The 14,930-nt window shown below is 36.4% G+C and overlaps 1 protein-coding gene across 1 annotated transcript in view; it reads right to left on the bottom strand.

Annotated features, from left to right (window-relative positions):
• The window catches only part of LOC106869736 (phosphatidylinositol 4-phosphate 3-kinase C2 domain-containing subunit alpha), a 173,789-nt gene that overhangs the window by 32,583 nt on the left and 126,276 nt on the right, over nt 1-14,930 (bottom strand). Inside the window, exons 8-14 of the mRNA XM_089354773.1 lie at nt 12,823-12,896; nt 7,478-7,547; nt 4,948-5,079; nt 3,525-3,583; nt 1,959-2,101; nt 1,284-1,368; nt 113-238 (exon numbers count right to left, since the gene is read on the bottom strand). Of these exons, the coding sequence (XP_089210899.1) occupies nt 113-238; nt 1,284-1,368; nt 1,959-2,101; nt 3,525-3,583; nt 4,948-5,079; nt 7,478-7,547; nt 12,823-12,896 (689 nt within the window). The remainder of the gene's footprint in view (nt 1-112; nt 239-1,283; nt 1,369-1,958; nt 2,102-3,524; nt 3,584-4,947; nt 5,080-7,477; nt 7,548-12,822; nt 12,897-14,930) is intronic.

Raw genomic sequence — 14,930 nt, 5'->3', positions numbered from 1 at the left:
CATTAACAGTTTTTATAAAGGCTTAGAATAATTATGGAAGTGTGAGAGGGAGAGAGGGAGAGCAATGGTAGATTTATAAAGATTCCATGTTTTTTTTATGCTAAATACTTACCATTCATTCCAAAGAACTCTTTCACTGAGCCCAGAGTTTGACAACTGCCTTACTGCTGTACTTTTATGCTGTGTAATATTTTGTCCCCCATAACAGAGCCCACATTCAACAGTGTATCCTTGGTATCTGGAGGAAGATTAAAAAGAAAAAAAACAAAACATGAATAAATACAAAAGTATAACAAAAATATGAACATCATGATAATATTTCGACAAAGCTTTTATGTGATACATTTATACTCTCAGCTTTATAGACATTTTTAAACGAATAAAACAAACAGAATTCATACTGATTATTTGGAACTTACCTCCAACTTTACAACAGGCAATAAGATAGAAGCTGAATCCCTTAGTAAGCCAAGTCTACGAGCTGGGGTTCAATTCATACTACTGTAGAAATGAGTTGTGATGTCATTGGTGCCACACTGTATCAGCTTTTGCTTTTCCCTTGGATAACATCAGTGGGGCATGGAAAAGAGAGGCTGGTGTGCATGGACGACCGCTGGTCTTCCATAAACAACCTTTTCTGAACTTGTGCCTCAGAGGGTAACTTTCTAGGTGTAATCTCATGGTCATTCATGACCAAAGGGGGTCTTTACCCTTTTACTCATGGCACAACACTGTAGCCAACATGCAATCTATCTTACTATTTATTTGTCATATACACACACTACCTTCTTATCTAAAGTTATAAGAAGATGTTTTATAACTCTAATAATGATATAAAATTCATAAAATGTTCCCATTCAATACGAAAGATTTATGCAAACTAGTCAAATGGGAATATTACATAATGTTCACAATGAGATCTTTCACTCAGTAATTGGAACAAGTAGGTTTATGAAGAAAAAACATTTTGTAATTTTACAAAGATATTGTCAAGGAACTTTTAGGGGCCACAATGACAATGAAGTTATATTATTAATTATTTGCTTCAAATTTTGACACAAGGCCAGCAATCTCGACCTCAGTGTTCAACTGGTACTTAATCTATTGATCCCTGAAAGGATGAAAGGCAAAGTTGACCTTGGCAGAATCTGAACACAGAAAATAAAGCTAAGCATTTTGCCGGGCATGCTAACGATTCTGCCAGCTCACCGCTTTCATTTATACTTTTAATTATCAATCTAGCAAATCTATTGGAGTTTACAGTCCAATAAATATATACTTACAGTTTAGTCCACTTCACTGGAAGTCGGTGTGCTGTGGATATATGAACTATGAAGTTGTCACTGATTAAAATGACTTCTTGTGACTCTGAAAAAGAAGAGAAAGTTAGACAATAATAACAATCTCGAAATTAAGTTCAAGTACAATTGATGCGAAGGAGGAAAATAATTTGATGAAATGTATGGCTGGGTGGTGGAGAAGTTTTTGTAGCAACCACGTGGTTTTGGGTTCAGTCCTACAGTGTGGCACTTTGGGTAAGTGTATCCTCTACTACACACACAGGCTGACCAACACACTGTGAGTGAATATGGTAGATTGGAAATTGAATGGAATCCTGTTATTTGTGTGTGTGTGTGTGTATGTTTATATGTTCTTTTATTCTCTTACTTGTTTCAGTCATTTGACTGTGGCCATGCTGGAGCACCACCTTGAAGGATTTTAGGTGAAGAAATCGCCCCCAGGATTATTTTTTAAGCCTAGTACTTATTCTATTGGTCTCTTTTGCTGAATCACTAAGTTACAGGGATGTAAACACACCAACACTGGTTGTCAAGCTGTGGTGGTGGCAATGTATATGTAAAGAAAATTATGATATTCCAACATGGAATAAACTTGGTAAAAGTGAAATGAATTTCCACTTTGAGAAAACAAACAGATACAACAAATGTAACAATTACCTCTGGTTTCTTGTCTGCTTGAGCTGAGAAGGAAATCTGTTTGGAATGTCTTGCAGTAGAGGTTAACCAAATTTTTCACAGCAATGACGAGCATTTCCAAGCTATCTTGTAAATTTTCAATCAAGGAACATTTTGTCTCCAAGCTGGATAAGTATAGCAACATATATTAAGGTTTTGGAGGAAGTAGTAATGTATTTATAACGTGATTAAATGACTCAAAAAAATTAATATGAATAATATCAAGTAGCTTTTATTGAAGAGAAGTCTTAATCCTTTGCCTGTCCAAAGCATTTTCAAAACATCCATGCTTCTTTTCAGACTTTTAGTTAGTTCATGTATCATATGTTTTGAGTGATATAAAGTTTTCTGTTCAAATGTTCCATGTTACTTTAGTGGTTGGAAAAAATTAGGAATGCATATCACATATGATGCATGGATTCCAAAGAGATATGTCCTGTGGACACTGGACAGACATTTAACCCTCTAGCGTTCAAATTAATATGTCAAAAGTAATCCTTATTCATTTACATTTTAAAAAATTAACCCGGTATTATCTTGTAGCTTCAAGATTTGGAAGATGTAATTGTTTATTTTTAGAATGACATTGTAGGGTAGGTGTGAGAGGCTGGTTCTGGCCAGTTTGAGCATAAAATGAGTAGAATATCTGGGCCGGATACAGCCAGTTTAAACACTAAAGGGTTAAGTCAGATATATGTGAAGTAAAGAGAGAAACTGAAAGTAAGACGTTTTCCAATGTTCTACAGTGAGCGGATTATCAGTGGCAAGAAGTGTTTTGGGTTGCAGAGTACTGTGTCAATGCAAATCAAGAAATTGTTTGGGGAAAAGTGTTTATGGAATGATAGTAGCATCCATGTCCTAATGCTGAGCAGAAAAAGACAGGTAAATGTTACTATGAGAGGTTGTTGAATGAGGAGAAAGTGTGACCATGAGATGGGTTATCTCTGGGGACCAGCAACTAAAGTTGGCATCTGTATAATTGAAAGTGTAATTAAGGGCATGAAGATAAGGAAAGCTGCTGGATCAACAGTGACAGTTGCTGATGGGATGAAAATATCTGGCAAAGTAGGAGATGGACAAGTCCTTTCCACAGTTGATCAGGTAGTACAGTTAGTTGTCATATTCAGTGAATGGTATAGCAGAAATACTCCCAACTGCTATGAGGGTAAAGAAAGGCACTCTAGAAAGAAGCAACTACAAAGGCATAAATATCAACGGATGAAGTTGAGAAAGTAATGGAAAGAATTATGGCACAACTGTTTAAGAAGAAAATTAGCTGAAGTGAGATGCATGTCAGGTTTGTGCCAGAATGAGAGACCATTCCAGGAGAAGTTCTTAGCTAAGCTCTGGCCACAATACCAAACATTTGTTGATCTGGAGAAAGCCTTTAGCAGAATATCATGTTCTGTGGACTGATGGCTACTGAGGAAACTGAGTTTAGACAAATGACTTATGAAAGTTACGCAAGCCAAATAGAGATAACTTTATTGTTTAATGAACAAATGGTTTTTAACAATAACATGAGAGATATTCTAAAGAATAAGCCACCTTTCTAAATTCAGTTGTTCTTTGCGATCAGCACTGTCTTGTGTAGCCAATTTGCTATTCTGCAATATAAAATAAACCATAATTAGTTAGGATCTGATATTTTAATGAGAAAATATATTACAATTACCATAAAGCCTATTTGTCAATGCAAGGTAGCAGTCCTACGTAGGACAATGTTACTACTTTTTAACCCCAAGAAAACATCTTTTCCAGTTGGCTACTGACAGGAAAAAATGTTTTCCTGGGGCTACAAAGTAGTAACATCATCCTGCATAGGACTGCCACCTTGTGTTGGAAAATAGACTTTATGGTACAGTACTGTAACTATATATTTCTTGCTCAGAGATTTAAAACTAGTTGGTTTTTTTTCTGTATTACAATTATTATTACAAATAACTACCAACAATTATCAAAATACCAAAGAAGCTAGTTAAAACAAAATCTCAACAAGAGATGAAAGTAGTAACTATACTAACAAGTAATATTTATCGCCACATCAATATGGCTGTTTGATGTTACTACTGTTTTAACCCCAGGCAGATCCTCCACCAGCTGGTTACAGGTGCAACCTGCACCCTGTATATATTGCAAGCAGAGGAGCAAACTCTTATCATCCTCTAACAGATGCTGGGATCACCAGATTGAAAGGTTTTGGGCTACTTGTGTCCATCTTCAGTTGTGAACACCCAGCTGCTAGACATAGCAGAAATTCACTCCAGCTCACAACACAGGAAAATAAGCGACCACGGGTCACTGATTTTGCAACAAGCAAAGTAGCTAGTTAGAAAAATCTCAATAAGAGATGGAAGCAGTAACTATACTAAGAAGTAATATTTATCAACACATTACTTATCGTAATAAGTACAATTGTAATAGTTATAAAGATATTTTTGGGTGTTGGACATAATTAATATTGGGTTCAAATTCTGGCACAAGGCCAGCGATTTAGGGGGAGGAGATTAGCCGATTACGTTTACCTCAGTGCTCAACTGGTACTTATTTTATTGACCCTGAAAGGATGATAGGCAAAGTGGATCTCAGCAGAATTTGAACTCTGCAACATAAAGACGAACAATATGCTGCTAAGCATTTTGCCCAGAGTACTAATGATTCTGCCATCTCATCATCTTAGGACATAAGCAATGATAGAACAGAGATAAAGGCGGCAAGATGGCAGAGTCGTTAGCACGCCCAGCAACATGCTTAGTGGCATTTTCTTTGTCTTTACATTCTGAGTTCAAATTCCACCGAGGTTGACTTTGCCTTTCATCCTTTTGGTGTGTATGGGGGGGGGGGGGGCTTGATAAAATAAGTACCAGTTGAGTACTGGGGTTGATGCAATCGACTTACCTCCTCCCCGACATTGCTGGCCTAGTACCAAAATCTGAAATCAGTATTAGAACAGAGATTCACAGCTACTCACATTAGATAGTTCGTTAACAATGTTCTCAACCCGTTCCATTGCAGTAACCAATTCCACTGTCTCCAGTTTTTCCAGCATTGAACAAACTGCTTTTACAGACTGCTTCAGTGACATTGGTTGAATATCTTTATCCTAAAAGACAAAAAAAGAAGAAAAAAAAAGAGGAAAAAAAGTAAAATGGTTCTGTTTTTTCTATGACACAATTTTGGGCACAAGAAGTTGAATAATATATGTATTTCTTTTAAATTTCAATTTTAAAAGCTGAAAGGAATCATATTTGTCATTGCCATTTTAATGTCTGCTTTTCCATGCTTGTATTGGTCAGACAGAATTTGTTGAGGCAGATTTTCTTTGAGCAGATGTCCTTCCAATCACCAACTCATACTTGTTTCTAAGAAAAGTAATATTTTCCCATGCCCAGAAAAGGTTTTTCATGGAAAATTGGGAACGGTCACTATCTGCTTGTAACTATTGCACAATCTTAAGGTAAGAAAACAAAAACATACACATACATATTTACAAGAGGCTTTTTTTCAGTTTCCATCTATTAGATCCACTTACAATGCTTTAGTCAGAGTTAATAAAATTTCAATAGCATCTCAAATAACTTTATCTGTCAACTAATCTAATTTATATTTTCCTGGTCAGATTTTATACTTTGCCTTATCACAGCTTCATCAATCAAAATGGTTATATTTCTACTTCAGTGTTGAGAGGTTAACAGTTGGAAAGCTATCAAGCTGAGAAGAACAGCTGCTCTGATGAGACCCCATCCCATTCATGCTTGCATAAGAAAAACACCAAAAATAAAACATTAATAAGAATGCCAATTATTTGAGAGTTGGACTTTTCAAGGAATTATTTTACAATTGAACCCATTTTAATTTTCCTTTCAATGTATAATATTGGAAGTTGATTATTTCTAGAAGAATGAAAATCAAAATAGAGATGGCTTCCTTACAACAATACAGAAAAACATTTTAGACGATTATAAATATATATATATTGTTATCATTTTTATGTCCAATTTTCTGTGCTTACATGACTTAAATAAAATTTTGAGGCAGAATTTCTACAGCCGTTCTTGTAGCCAGCCCTCACCTGTTTCCAAGTAAAGTAATATTTCCTCATAATTAGACAGGTTTCTACAGATAATTAGGAATAAAGGACACCACTTACATAACACTGACATTCGTTTACAACCACTCTGCAATGTCAAGGCAAGGCAACACACACACACATCATCTATCTATCTATCTGATGGGTTTCTTACAGTTTCTGTCTATCAAATCCATGCACACTTTGGCCAACCCAGAGCTATAGCAGAAGACACTAATCCAAGGTGCCATGCATTGGAGTTGAACAGAGGACTATATGTGTGGGAAGTAAACTTCTTAGCCATAACTGTGCCTATCATAAATATATTCATTATAACATATCTCTGAGATGAACAATATGCGATTTTAAATTCTTGAAATCAATGGAAAATAAAAAATAATTAAGTTATTATTAAGAAGAAATCAGGTTCCTGGTTAAAAATAATTTCAAACCCATATAGAGCTATAATTTTATATCACCATTAACAATAAAAGAAAAAAAAAATTCCAGTTTAAAGGGAGATAATTTTTTATTAACGACGATTTATCTACCTTGAGCTTAAATACTTGTAATTCACAAAGTAAAATATATTCAGATTTAAATGTTCAGAAATACTACAAAAAAAAAAAAAAAAAAAAAATGAAAAGCCTTGGGCCTACAAGTTTAAAGAATCACTGAAGGTTGAACTGTTCAGTTTCCACATAGCAACAATGTAACAAGCACCTTTTTCCCAAATTCAACCCATTATGATTTATTTTTCTTGCACACAGAATGGTGCATTCTGTTTACCTAAGGTATAGAATGGTGCAGCTGATTTACCTTGTAGAGAATTTGAGCACCATTCGAGCATGGACGATGCCAGTGCTGCCTGACTGGCTCCCATGCTGGTGGCATGTAAAAAAGCACTATTCAAACGTGACCAATGCCAGTGCTACCTGACTGGCTCCTGTGTTGGTGACATGTAAAAAGCACCATTCGAAAATGGCTGGTGCCAGTGCTGTCTGACTGGCTTCTGTTCTGGTGGCATGTAAAAAGCACCCATGACACTCTCGCAGTGTCATGGTTGGCGTTAGGAAGGGCATCCAACAGTAGAAACCTTTCCAAATCAGATTAGAGCCTGGTTCAGCCTCCCGGCCTGCTAGTCCTCAGTCACACTGTCCAACCCATGCCAGCAGGGAAAGTGGATGTTAAATGATGATGATGAGAATGGTGCAGGCTATCTAGCTATATAATTGGGAGCATTGCATAATTGATGACTATTTTCTTAAGTTTCACTGCTAAGATTCAACTCTTCCGAAGCTATTTGCGCTAACCACCCATTGATTGATCTCTATTAGTAAGAAAACCAAAGAGATCAACTTCATAATGTGAAATGCATAGACTATCAAACAAATACCTGTAATGGTAATTATAATGAACAAAATTGACTTACTTTTAAGGCACGGTCACTTAGCCTTTCGATTTCTTTGTAAAATGTTTCCATAAGAATTTCAAGGCCATCTCTGAGGAAATACAAATTAAAAATGAAAATGAGTAATATAAGAAACTATATCCTCAAAAAAATTGTTAAATAAAAAATCAGCTATTAATGATGGAGGCAATATTATTACCAAATAATAATATTTATATCTTACTTAACACGAATATATTATAGGAGTACTGTAATACTGCAGTGCTTACCCGACTATGAGTCTAGTGTTCAAAACACAGAGGTATTGGTAGCAGACCAGAATTATCAAACAACGGTGGTGGAACTGTTGTATCATGTGATTTCAGTCGGTTTTGTGCTTCATCATCAGCAAGTGTCTACTAACACCACATGCTGACTGAATCCCTCTTCCATTGATATATAGAGAACCAGTGACTATTCAGCCACTGGTGCTCCTATAATATATCCATCCTATGAAATCATTTACATTTTGCAAATCTGATTAATATAGGCATCCTAGACTGTCCGATAGTTCAAGGTACCTGAAAAAACCCGATTATCTCGGGAATCCATGGTCTGATTTACACAAAACTTCTGTTATTCTGTATGTATTCACATTTCAATGGTACCTGACTTTCAAAGCATTTTCCCTGTTATATGCTGGTTTGGCTATTTATAAAAGTACTTGAAAATACCGCATATCTTGGTAACCCATGGTCCGATTTATGCAAAACTTGTTTTGTTCTGTTTGTATTCACATGAGTATCCACTTCATGACATCTACTTTTGTCTCTTTCCCTGTTTTGCCAGATGCTCAGCTCTCAGACTGACTGATTCCTGATCTCTCCTGCTTCAGTCTCTTTCCCTCTGTTCCATCAGATGCTCAGCCCATGCTTTATCAGTCTCATTGATCTTTCTGTTCACATCCTTCTATTCACATACCTGTCCTGATCTTGGGTAAATATTTCATAAAGGACCCATTTGTACTTCAGCGTGAAATAATTTTTCCCCCAAGTTTTTTTGAGTGCATCCAAAGTATCTCACCTTCAAACCCACCACAAGCTACTTTCTTCCAGAAAAGAAAGTGGGGAGAGGTTGTGGGCACCTTGGAGTTTCCCACCAATGGAGTTTTGTTTTGCGGGTTTCTTTTTTTCTTTTCCAGGTTATTTCTCATGTGTTCAACGAATGTGACATAGAAATCACGTGTAAATGGCTCCTTTCTCCAGAAAAGGAAAGATTTGGCTGCTATTTCTTGCATGCCCTGCTACCAAGAACAGCTATTTCGGGTCCTTTATCGCAAATAGCTGTTACGTGGTAGCAGGGCGTGCTAGAAATAGCAGCCAAGTTTTTGGAGGTGAGGTACGTTGAATGCACTCGAAAAAAAGCCTATGGAAAATAACTATTTCACACTAAAGTTATGAACGGGTCTTTTATGAAATATTTACCGTATTTTTAAAGTCATTTTCACTTGAAAATATTTTTTAAATATGCAAAAAAAAATTTTGTATGCCAAAAAAATTTTTCACTAGAACATAATTTTTAAAAAGGTTAAATTACTGTCTGTTTAAAGAAAGTTAAAATATAAATACTTGCTGTACAAATAACTTACATTTTTGAAATCACATTCATTTAAAAATATTTCTAAATGATTAAAATATTGTGTTTAACAAAAGTGAAAATTGAAACATTTACTGTGAAAAAACAACTTGTATTTTTCGTTGGCAAGTTAAAGTCGCGAAGACTTTTGCCCATCATAATGTGTCTAATCGAAAGGTTAAGTTATTTTTGGAGTATTTTCTCCTATGCACTGATTTGGGTATTTATACCCCAAAATCTCCCCCATATCTCATGAACCAGTGGTCCGATTTATGTGAAACTTGTTTTATTCTGCTTGTATTCACATTTCAGGGGAACCTTAATTCATAGTATTTTCCTATTATGTGCCAGTTTGGCTGTGTAACATTCCAAGCAAGTAAGACTGAAGTTCATTTTTAATAGTGTATTAGGTACTTAGTTGTAAAATAATTGCACAATCAAATATATATTAGAATTCTGTGTATATTTATATCATAAATGTTTCTGATGAATTGACTTCTACATCACGTTCCACTAAATAATTTTGTAACTGTAATTAACAATTATGTAATTATTATTTGATTGGCATTTTTTTTTGTGGCAGTTATCTAAATAGCATAGGGAGCATGAAATTTTTAAAATATCAACGAGATCACTTGTTTTCTATTCCTCTCTCTTTCTCTCTCTCACACACTTAAAAATAAAATTAGAGAAGTTAAAATGCCTTGTGACAATTGTTCACAGGATAAGGGCAAAGCATTTCTGTTATTCCAATAAAATTTGTACTAATGAGTTCTCATTTCAAAACAATACACTCAAATGAGTGTTTCTTCACTCACACACACATGCATGCACAGACACACACACAAAGAGGGAGGGATGAGGGAATAACTGGAAAAAAATTGATGAGCAAAAGAGAAAGACATAAATTTGAGAAAAATTCTCAGAAGGAAATACATTTCACAATATTTCATCAAAGCAGTGAATTCTATCATATATTATCTGTTTAATTATTCAAACTATTTTAATTAGTACATTTCTGGTATTTGCAGTAGTGATGTTGCTGGTGGTTACATAGCATAAAAGAACATTTAGACTTTCTAATGGAATATAGCACCAGAACTATAACTACAAAAAAAAAAAAAAAAACAGAATATTGTTGAAAGCTTTGGAATAATTGCAGACATGGCTGGGTTGTTAAGAGGTTTGTTTCACAACCACATGGTTTTGGGTTCTGTTCTACTGTGTGTCATCTCGGGCAATGTTTTATCACGATAACTCTGGGCTGACCAAAGTCTTATGAGTGAATTTGGTAGACAGAACCTAAAAGAAACCCATCTGCCTTAACTCTTCGAAACGCTTAGTTTTAGAATGGTGGCAGCTGATGAAGGAAATGTTCTCTATGTGGCCTGTGTATTTTCTGTGCTCTGTTTATCATTTTGTCCACGTTTTGTTGCAACGTCCTGTACCCAGATATGCATCTGTATATACATGTAGATGTAGGTATCTACATACATGTACGTATATATGCATATACTCACATATTATTTTATTTATATATATATATATATATATATATATATACATATGCACATATGCATGTGTGTGTTTGAGAAAGAGAGAGAGAGTGTGTGTGTGTGTGTGTGTATGTGGGTCTGTGCCTCTACATCTTGACACTGCTTGATAGTTAATGAGTGTGACCATCCTACAAATAGTGTCCTTTATTTCCTATCTTCCATGAAAACACATCCATTCCCAAACAAATGTTACCCTGCCTGCAAACAAGTGAGGGTTAGTGACAGGAAGGGGCAGGACATCTAGCCATAGAAAAATCCACTTTCACGAATTCTGTGCAACCCATGCAAGCATGGAAAAGCAGACATTAAGACAATGACAATGATGACGCATAGTGTAAGAAAAGAAAAAAAGTACTAGATTATATGGAAAATCTAATTTAAAATCTCAAAAGGTGAGATTATCAGGTATCACAGTACAGGGTTCAAGTATAGTATTGACCAAGTCTGAAGGGTTTTTTTGTTCATACTATCTTATTACATGGTATCTTTCTACAAATTCCAAAGGCTGAAAACTTGAGGTTGATATCTTCCATCTAAAATATAATAAATACTACTCTATTATCATCATCATCGTTTAATGTCTGCTTTCCATGCTAGCATGGGTTGGACGATTTGACTGAGGACTGGTGAGCCAGATGGCTGCACCAGGCTCCAATCTGATTTGGCAGAGTTTCTACAGCTGGATGCCCTTCCTAATGCAAACCACTCCAAGAGTGTAGTGGGTGCTTTTATGTGCCAGTCCAGCGGCACTGGCAACGACCTCGCTCAAATGATTTTCTAACATGCCACCAGCACAAGTGGTAGAAGGCGACTCTGGTAACGATTACGCAGGCGGACTGTGAACAGTGGAGAATAGTATTTATTATATTGATAATTCCTTGAAAATGGAGAATTCCTAGAAAATCCCACTGTCAGATAATTGGCATTGTTATTAATGTCCTCTTTTTTTTAGATTTTATTTTTGGTGCAGGTGAGATGGGTTTCATCAGAGCAGCTTTTCAGCTGGATGGCTTTTCCAATTGTTAACCTCTCAACACTGAAGTAAGAATATAACCATTTTGATTGGTGAAGCTGTATAAAATATGCCTGCCTGTTGGCACTCTGTTGCTTACGACGTCGAGGGTTCCAGTTGATCCGATCAATGGAACAGCCTGCTCGTGAAATTAACGTGCAAGTGGCTGAGCACTCCACAGACACGTGTACCCTTAACGTAGTTCTCGGGGATATTCAGCGTGACAGTGTGACAAGGCTGACCCTTTGAATTACAGGCACAACAGAAACAGGAAGTAAGAGTGAGAGAAAGTTGTGGTGAAAGAGTACAGCAGGGTTCGCCACCATCCCCTGCCGGAGCCTCGTGGAGCTTTAGGTGTTTTCGCTCAATAAACACTCACAACGCCCGGTCAGGGAATTGAAACCGTGATCCTATGACCGCGAGTTCGCTGCCCTAACCACTGGGCCATTGCACCTCCACTGTATAAAATATGACCAAAGTGTAAACAGAATGTAGCTGTCCAGTCATATTAACTCTTATTCTTTCAACATCATTATCGTTTAATGTCTACTTTTCCATACTTGCATGGGTCAGATATAAGTTGTTGAAGCAGGTTTTCTATGGATGGTTGCTTTTCTTGTTGCTAGCCCTCACCTGTTTCCTAGTAAGGCAATATTTTCCCTATGACCAGACAGGTTTTTCACAGAAGACTGAAAACGAACAACCACCTTGCTTGTATGACAGTGATGCTCATTTACAACCATTACATGATGTCTAGATGTCTAGACAAGGCAAGGGTACACAAACACAAAACATACACAGATACACACACAGGTTTAGCCCCTTGTGGGCAATAAAGAAATAACAAACATATACATATATATACGACGGGCTTCATTCAGTTTCTGTCTACCAAATCCACTCACAAGGCTTTGGTCAGCCCGAAGCTATAGCAGAAGACACTTGCCCAAGGTGCCACGCAGTGGGACTGAACCCAGAACCATGTTGGGAAGCAAGCTTCTTGCCACACCTGTTATATATGCCATAAAACCAAAATGTAGGATATCATCAGCCAGGATATGGTATAACATAAATATAATTTAGGCAGAACATTAATGTTCAAGCTATCAATATTTAGAATTTTAGTGGGGAAAGAGAAAGCTTATAGCAATACAGATGGAAATGATGTTTCAGTAATTGCTTACCTGGTTAATTCTCCTTTATTTCTACCCTGAATGCAATATCTTGGGTAGTTAAGTAATTGACGATCATCATCTACCTGAAAGAAGTAAAAAAAGATATTAGTTACAATCATCATCATCATTATTTAACATCTATTGTTCATTCATTGGATGGTTTGGCCAGGGCTGGCAAACTGGAAGGCTGCACCAGACTCTAGTCTGGGTTGGCATGGTCTCTATGGCTGGATGCCCTTCCTAATACCAACCACTGTACAAAGTGCACTGGCTGCTTATATGTGACACTGCACAGGCACTTTTACATAACACTTCTTGGGCACTTTTACATGGAATCAACTTCTTAATTTGTGGGAGCAGCAGTAGTAATTCTTTTATTTTTCTACTTGTTTCAATCATTTGACTTTGGCCATGCTAGAGCACCACCTTTTAGACAAAGAAATCGACCCCTGGACTTATTCTTTGTAAGTCTGGTACTTGTTCTATCAGTCTCTTTTGCCAAACAGCAAGGATTATAAGAATTGTTGAGAATTTCTAAGGGTTTTCTGCAGCTAAAGGGAAGAAGATTGAAGTAAACCAAAAGAGCTTAGAAAATGCACAGAATGTACTGATTAACAGTGATGAAACTGTTGAGGAATTCCAAGGGTTTTCTACAGTCAAAGGGAAGAAGATTGAAGTAAACCAAAAGACCTTACAAAAAGTACAAAATTTAGTGAATGAGAATGATGGAACTGATGGGAAATTTTTCTTGGAAATAGGTGAGGATTAGCAACAGGAAGGGGCATTGAACAAGAGAAAATCTATTTCAATAAATTCCATCAGACCCATGCAAGCAGGGAAAAATGGATGTTAAAACAACAATGAGGATGACGATGATGTGTATAAGTGTGTGAGTGCATATATCTGTTTCCATCTGTCTGCATATATGTTTATATATTTTCTTTGGATTTGGGGGTTTTATTATTGAATGCAGCTGGTGGTGGGAAGATTTAAATTCCAGTCTAAATTGCAATTTCAAAAATAAGCAACAGACAACAGCTGTTATTGTTGTATTTGCCTCTTACAGTACTTTACAGAACATTCAACTACAACCTTTATGCTCTCTACATATTAGCAGTGTGATCTTTTTATCAGGCAATTTCATTGTTGCATGCTTACATATAAGAGCTTTATTTTTTATATATATATATATATATATATATATATATATATATATATATATATATATACTCTTTTACTTGTTTCAGTCATTTGACTGCGGCCATGCTGGAGCACCACCTTTAGTCGAGCAAATAGACCCCAGGACTTATTCTTTGTAAGCCTAGTACTTATTCTATCGGTCTCTTTTGCCGAACCGCTAAGTGATGGGGACGTAAACACACCAGCATCGGTTGTCAAGCGATGTTGGGGGGGGGGGGGGGGGGGACAAACACAGACTCACAAACATATACACACACATACATATATATATATATATATATATATACGACGAGCTTCTTTCAGTTTCCGTCTACCAAATCCACTCACAAGGCTTTGGTCAGCCCAAGGCTATAGTAGAGGACACTTACCCAAGGTGCCACGCAGTGGGACTGAACCCACAACCATGTGGTTGGTAAGCAAGCTACTTACCACACAGCCACTCCTCCGCATAAATATCAGGAACACTAGAAGACTGATCCTTTTGATACTTGTCTACGACTGTTCCTAGTTTTATGATACAAATTCCATTATCGACAGGTTTAAATTAAAACCTTCCATTAACATTCCATGTTAATTTATATTCCAAACACTGGCTGGCTAAAAAATGTCAAAATAATTTCAATAATGAATTGGTAAGAAAGAAACGATGCTTCACAGCTACCATGACAACCAATGTTATTTCTTCTTTATGTATAAGTGTGATAGCTGAGAGGAGTTACAACTAGATATCTCCAGGTGGTTTGACCCTTAAGTGTTCAAATTACTCTGTCAAGTGTAAAGCTTATTTATTCATATTGTTTTGAATTTAGTCATGTTTTGTCTTATAGCTTTGAGATTTCAACGATGTTATTGTTTATTTTTAGGATGACATTGTAGGGTAGGTGTGAGAGGCTAGACCTAGCCAGATGGAACTTAAA

Source organism: Octopus bimaculoides, chromosome 7 (genome assembly GCF_046866305.1).
Source record: "Octopus bimaculoides isolate indiv1 chromosome 7, ASM4686630v1, whole genome shotgun sequence".
NCBI classification, from domain to species: domain Eukaryota; kingdom Metazoa; phylum Mollusca; class Cephalopoda; order Octopoda; family Octopodidae; genus Octopus; species Octopus bimaculoides.
The sequence above is the reverse complement of the archived record's forward strand: the minus strand, read 5'-3'. Positions and strand labels throughout refer to the sequence as shown.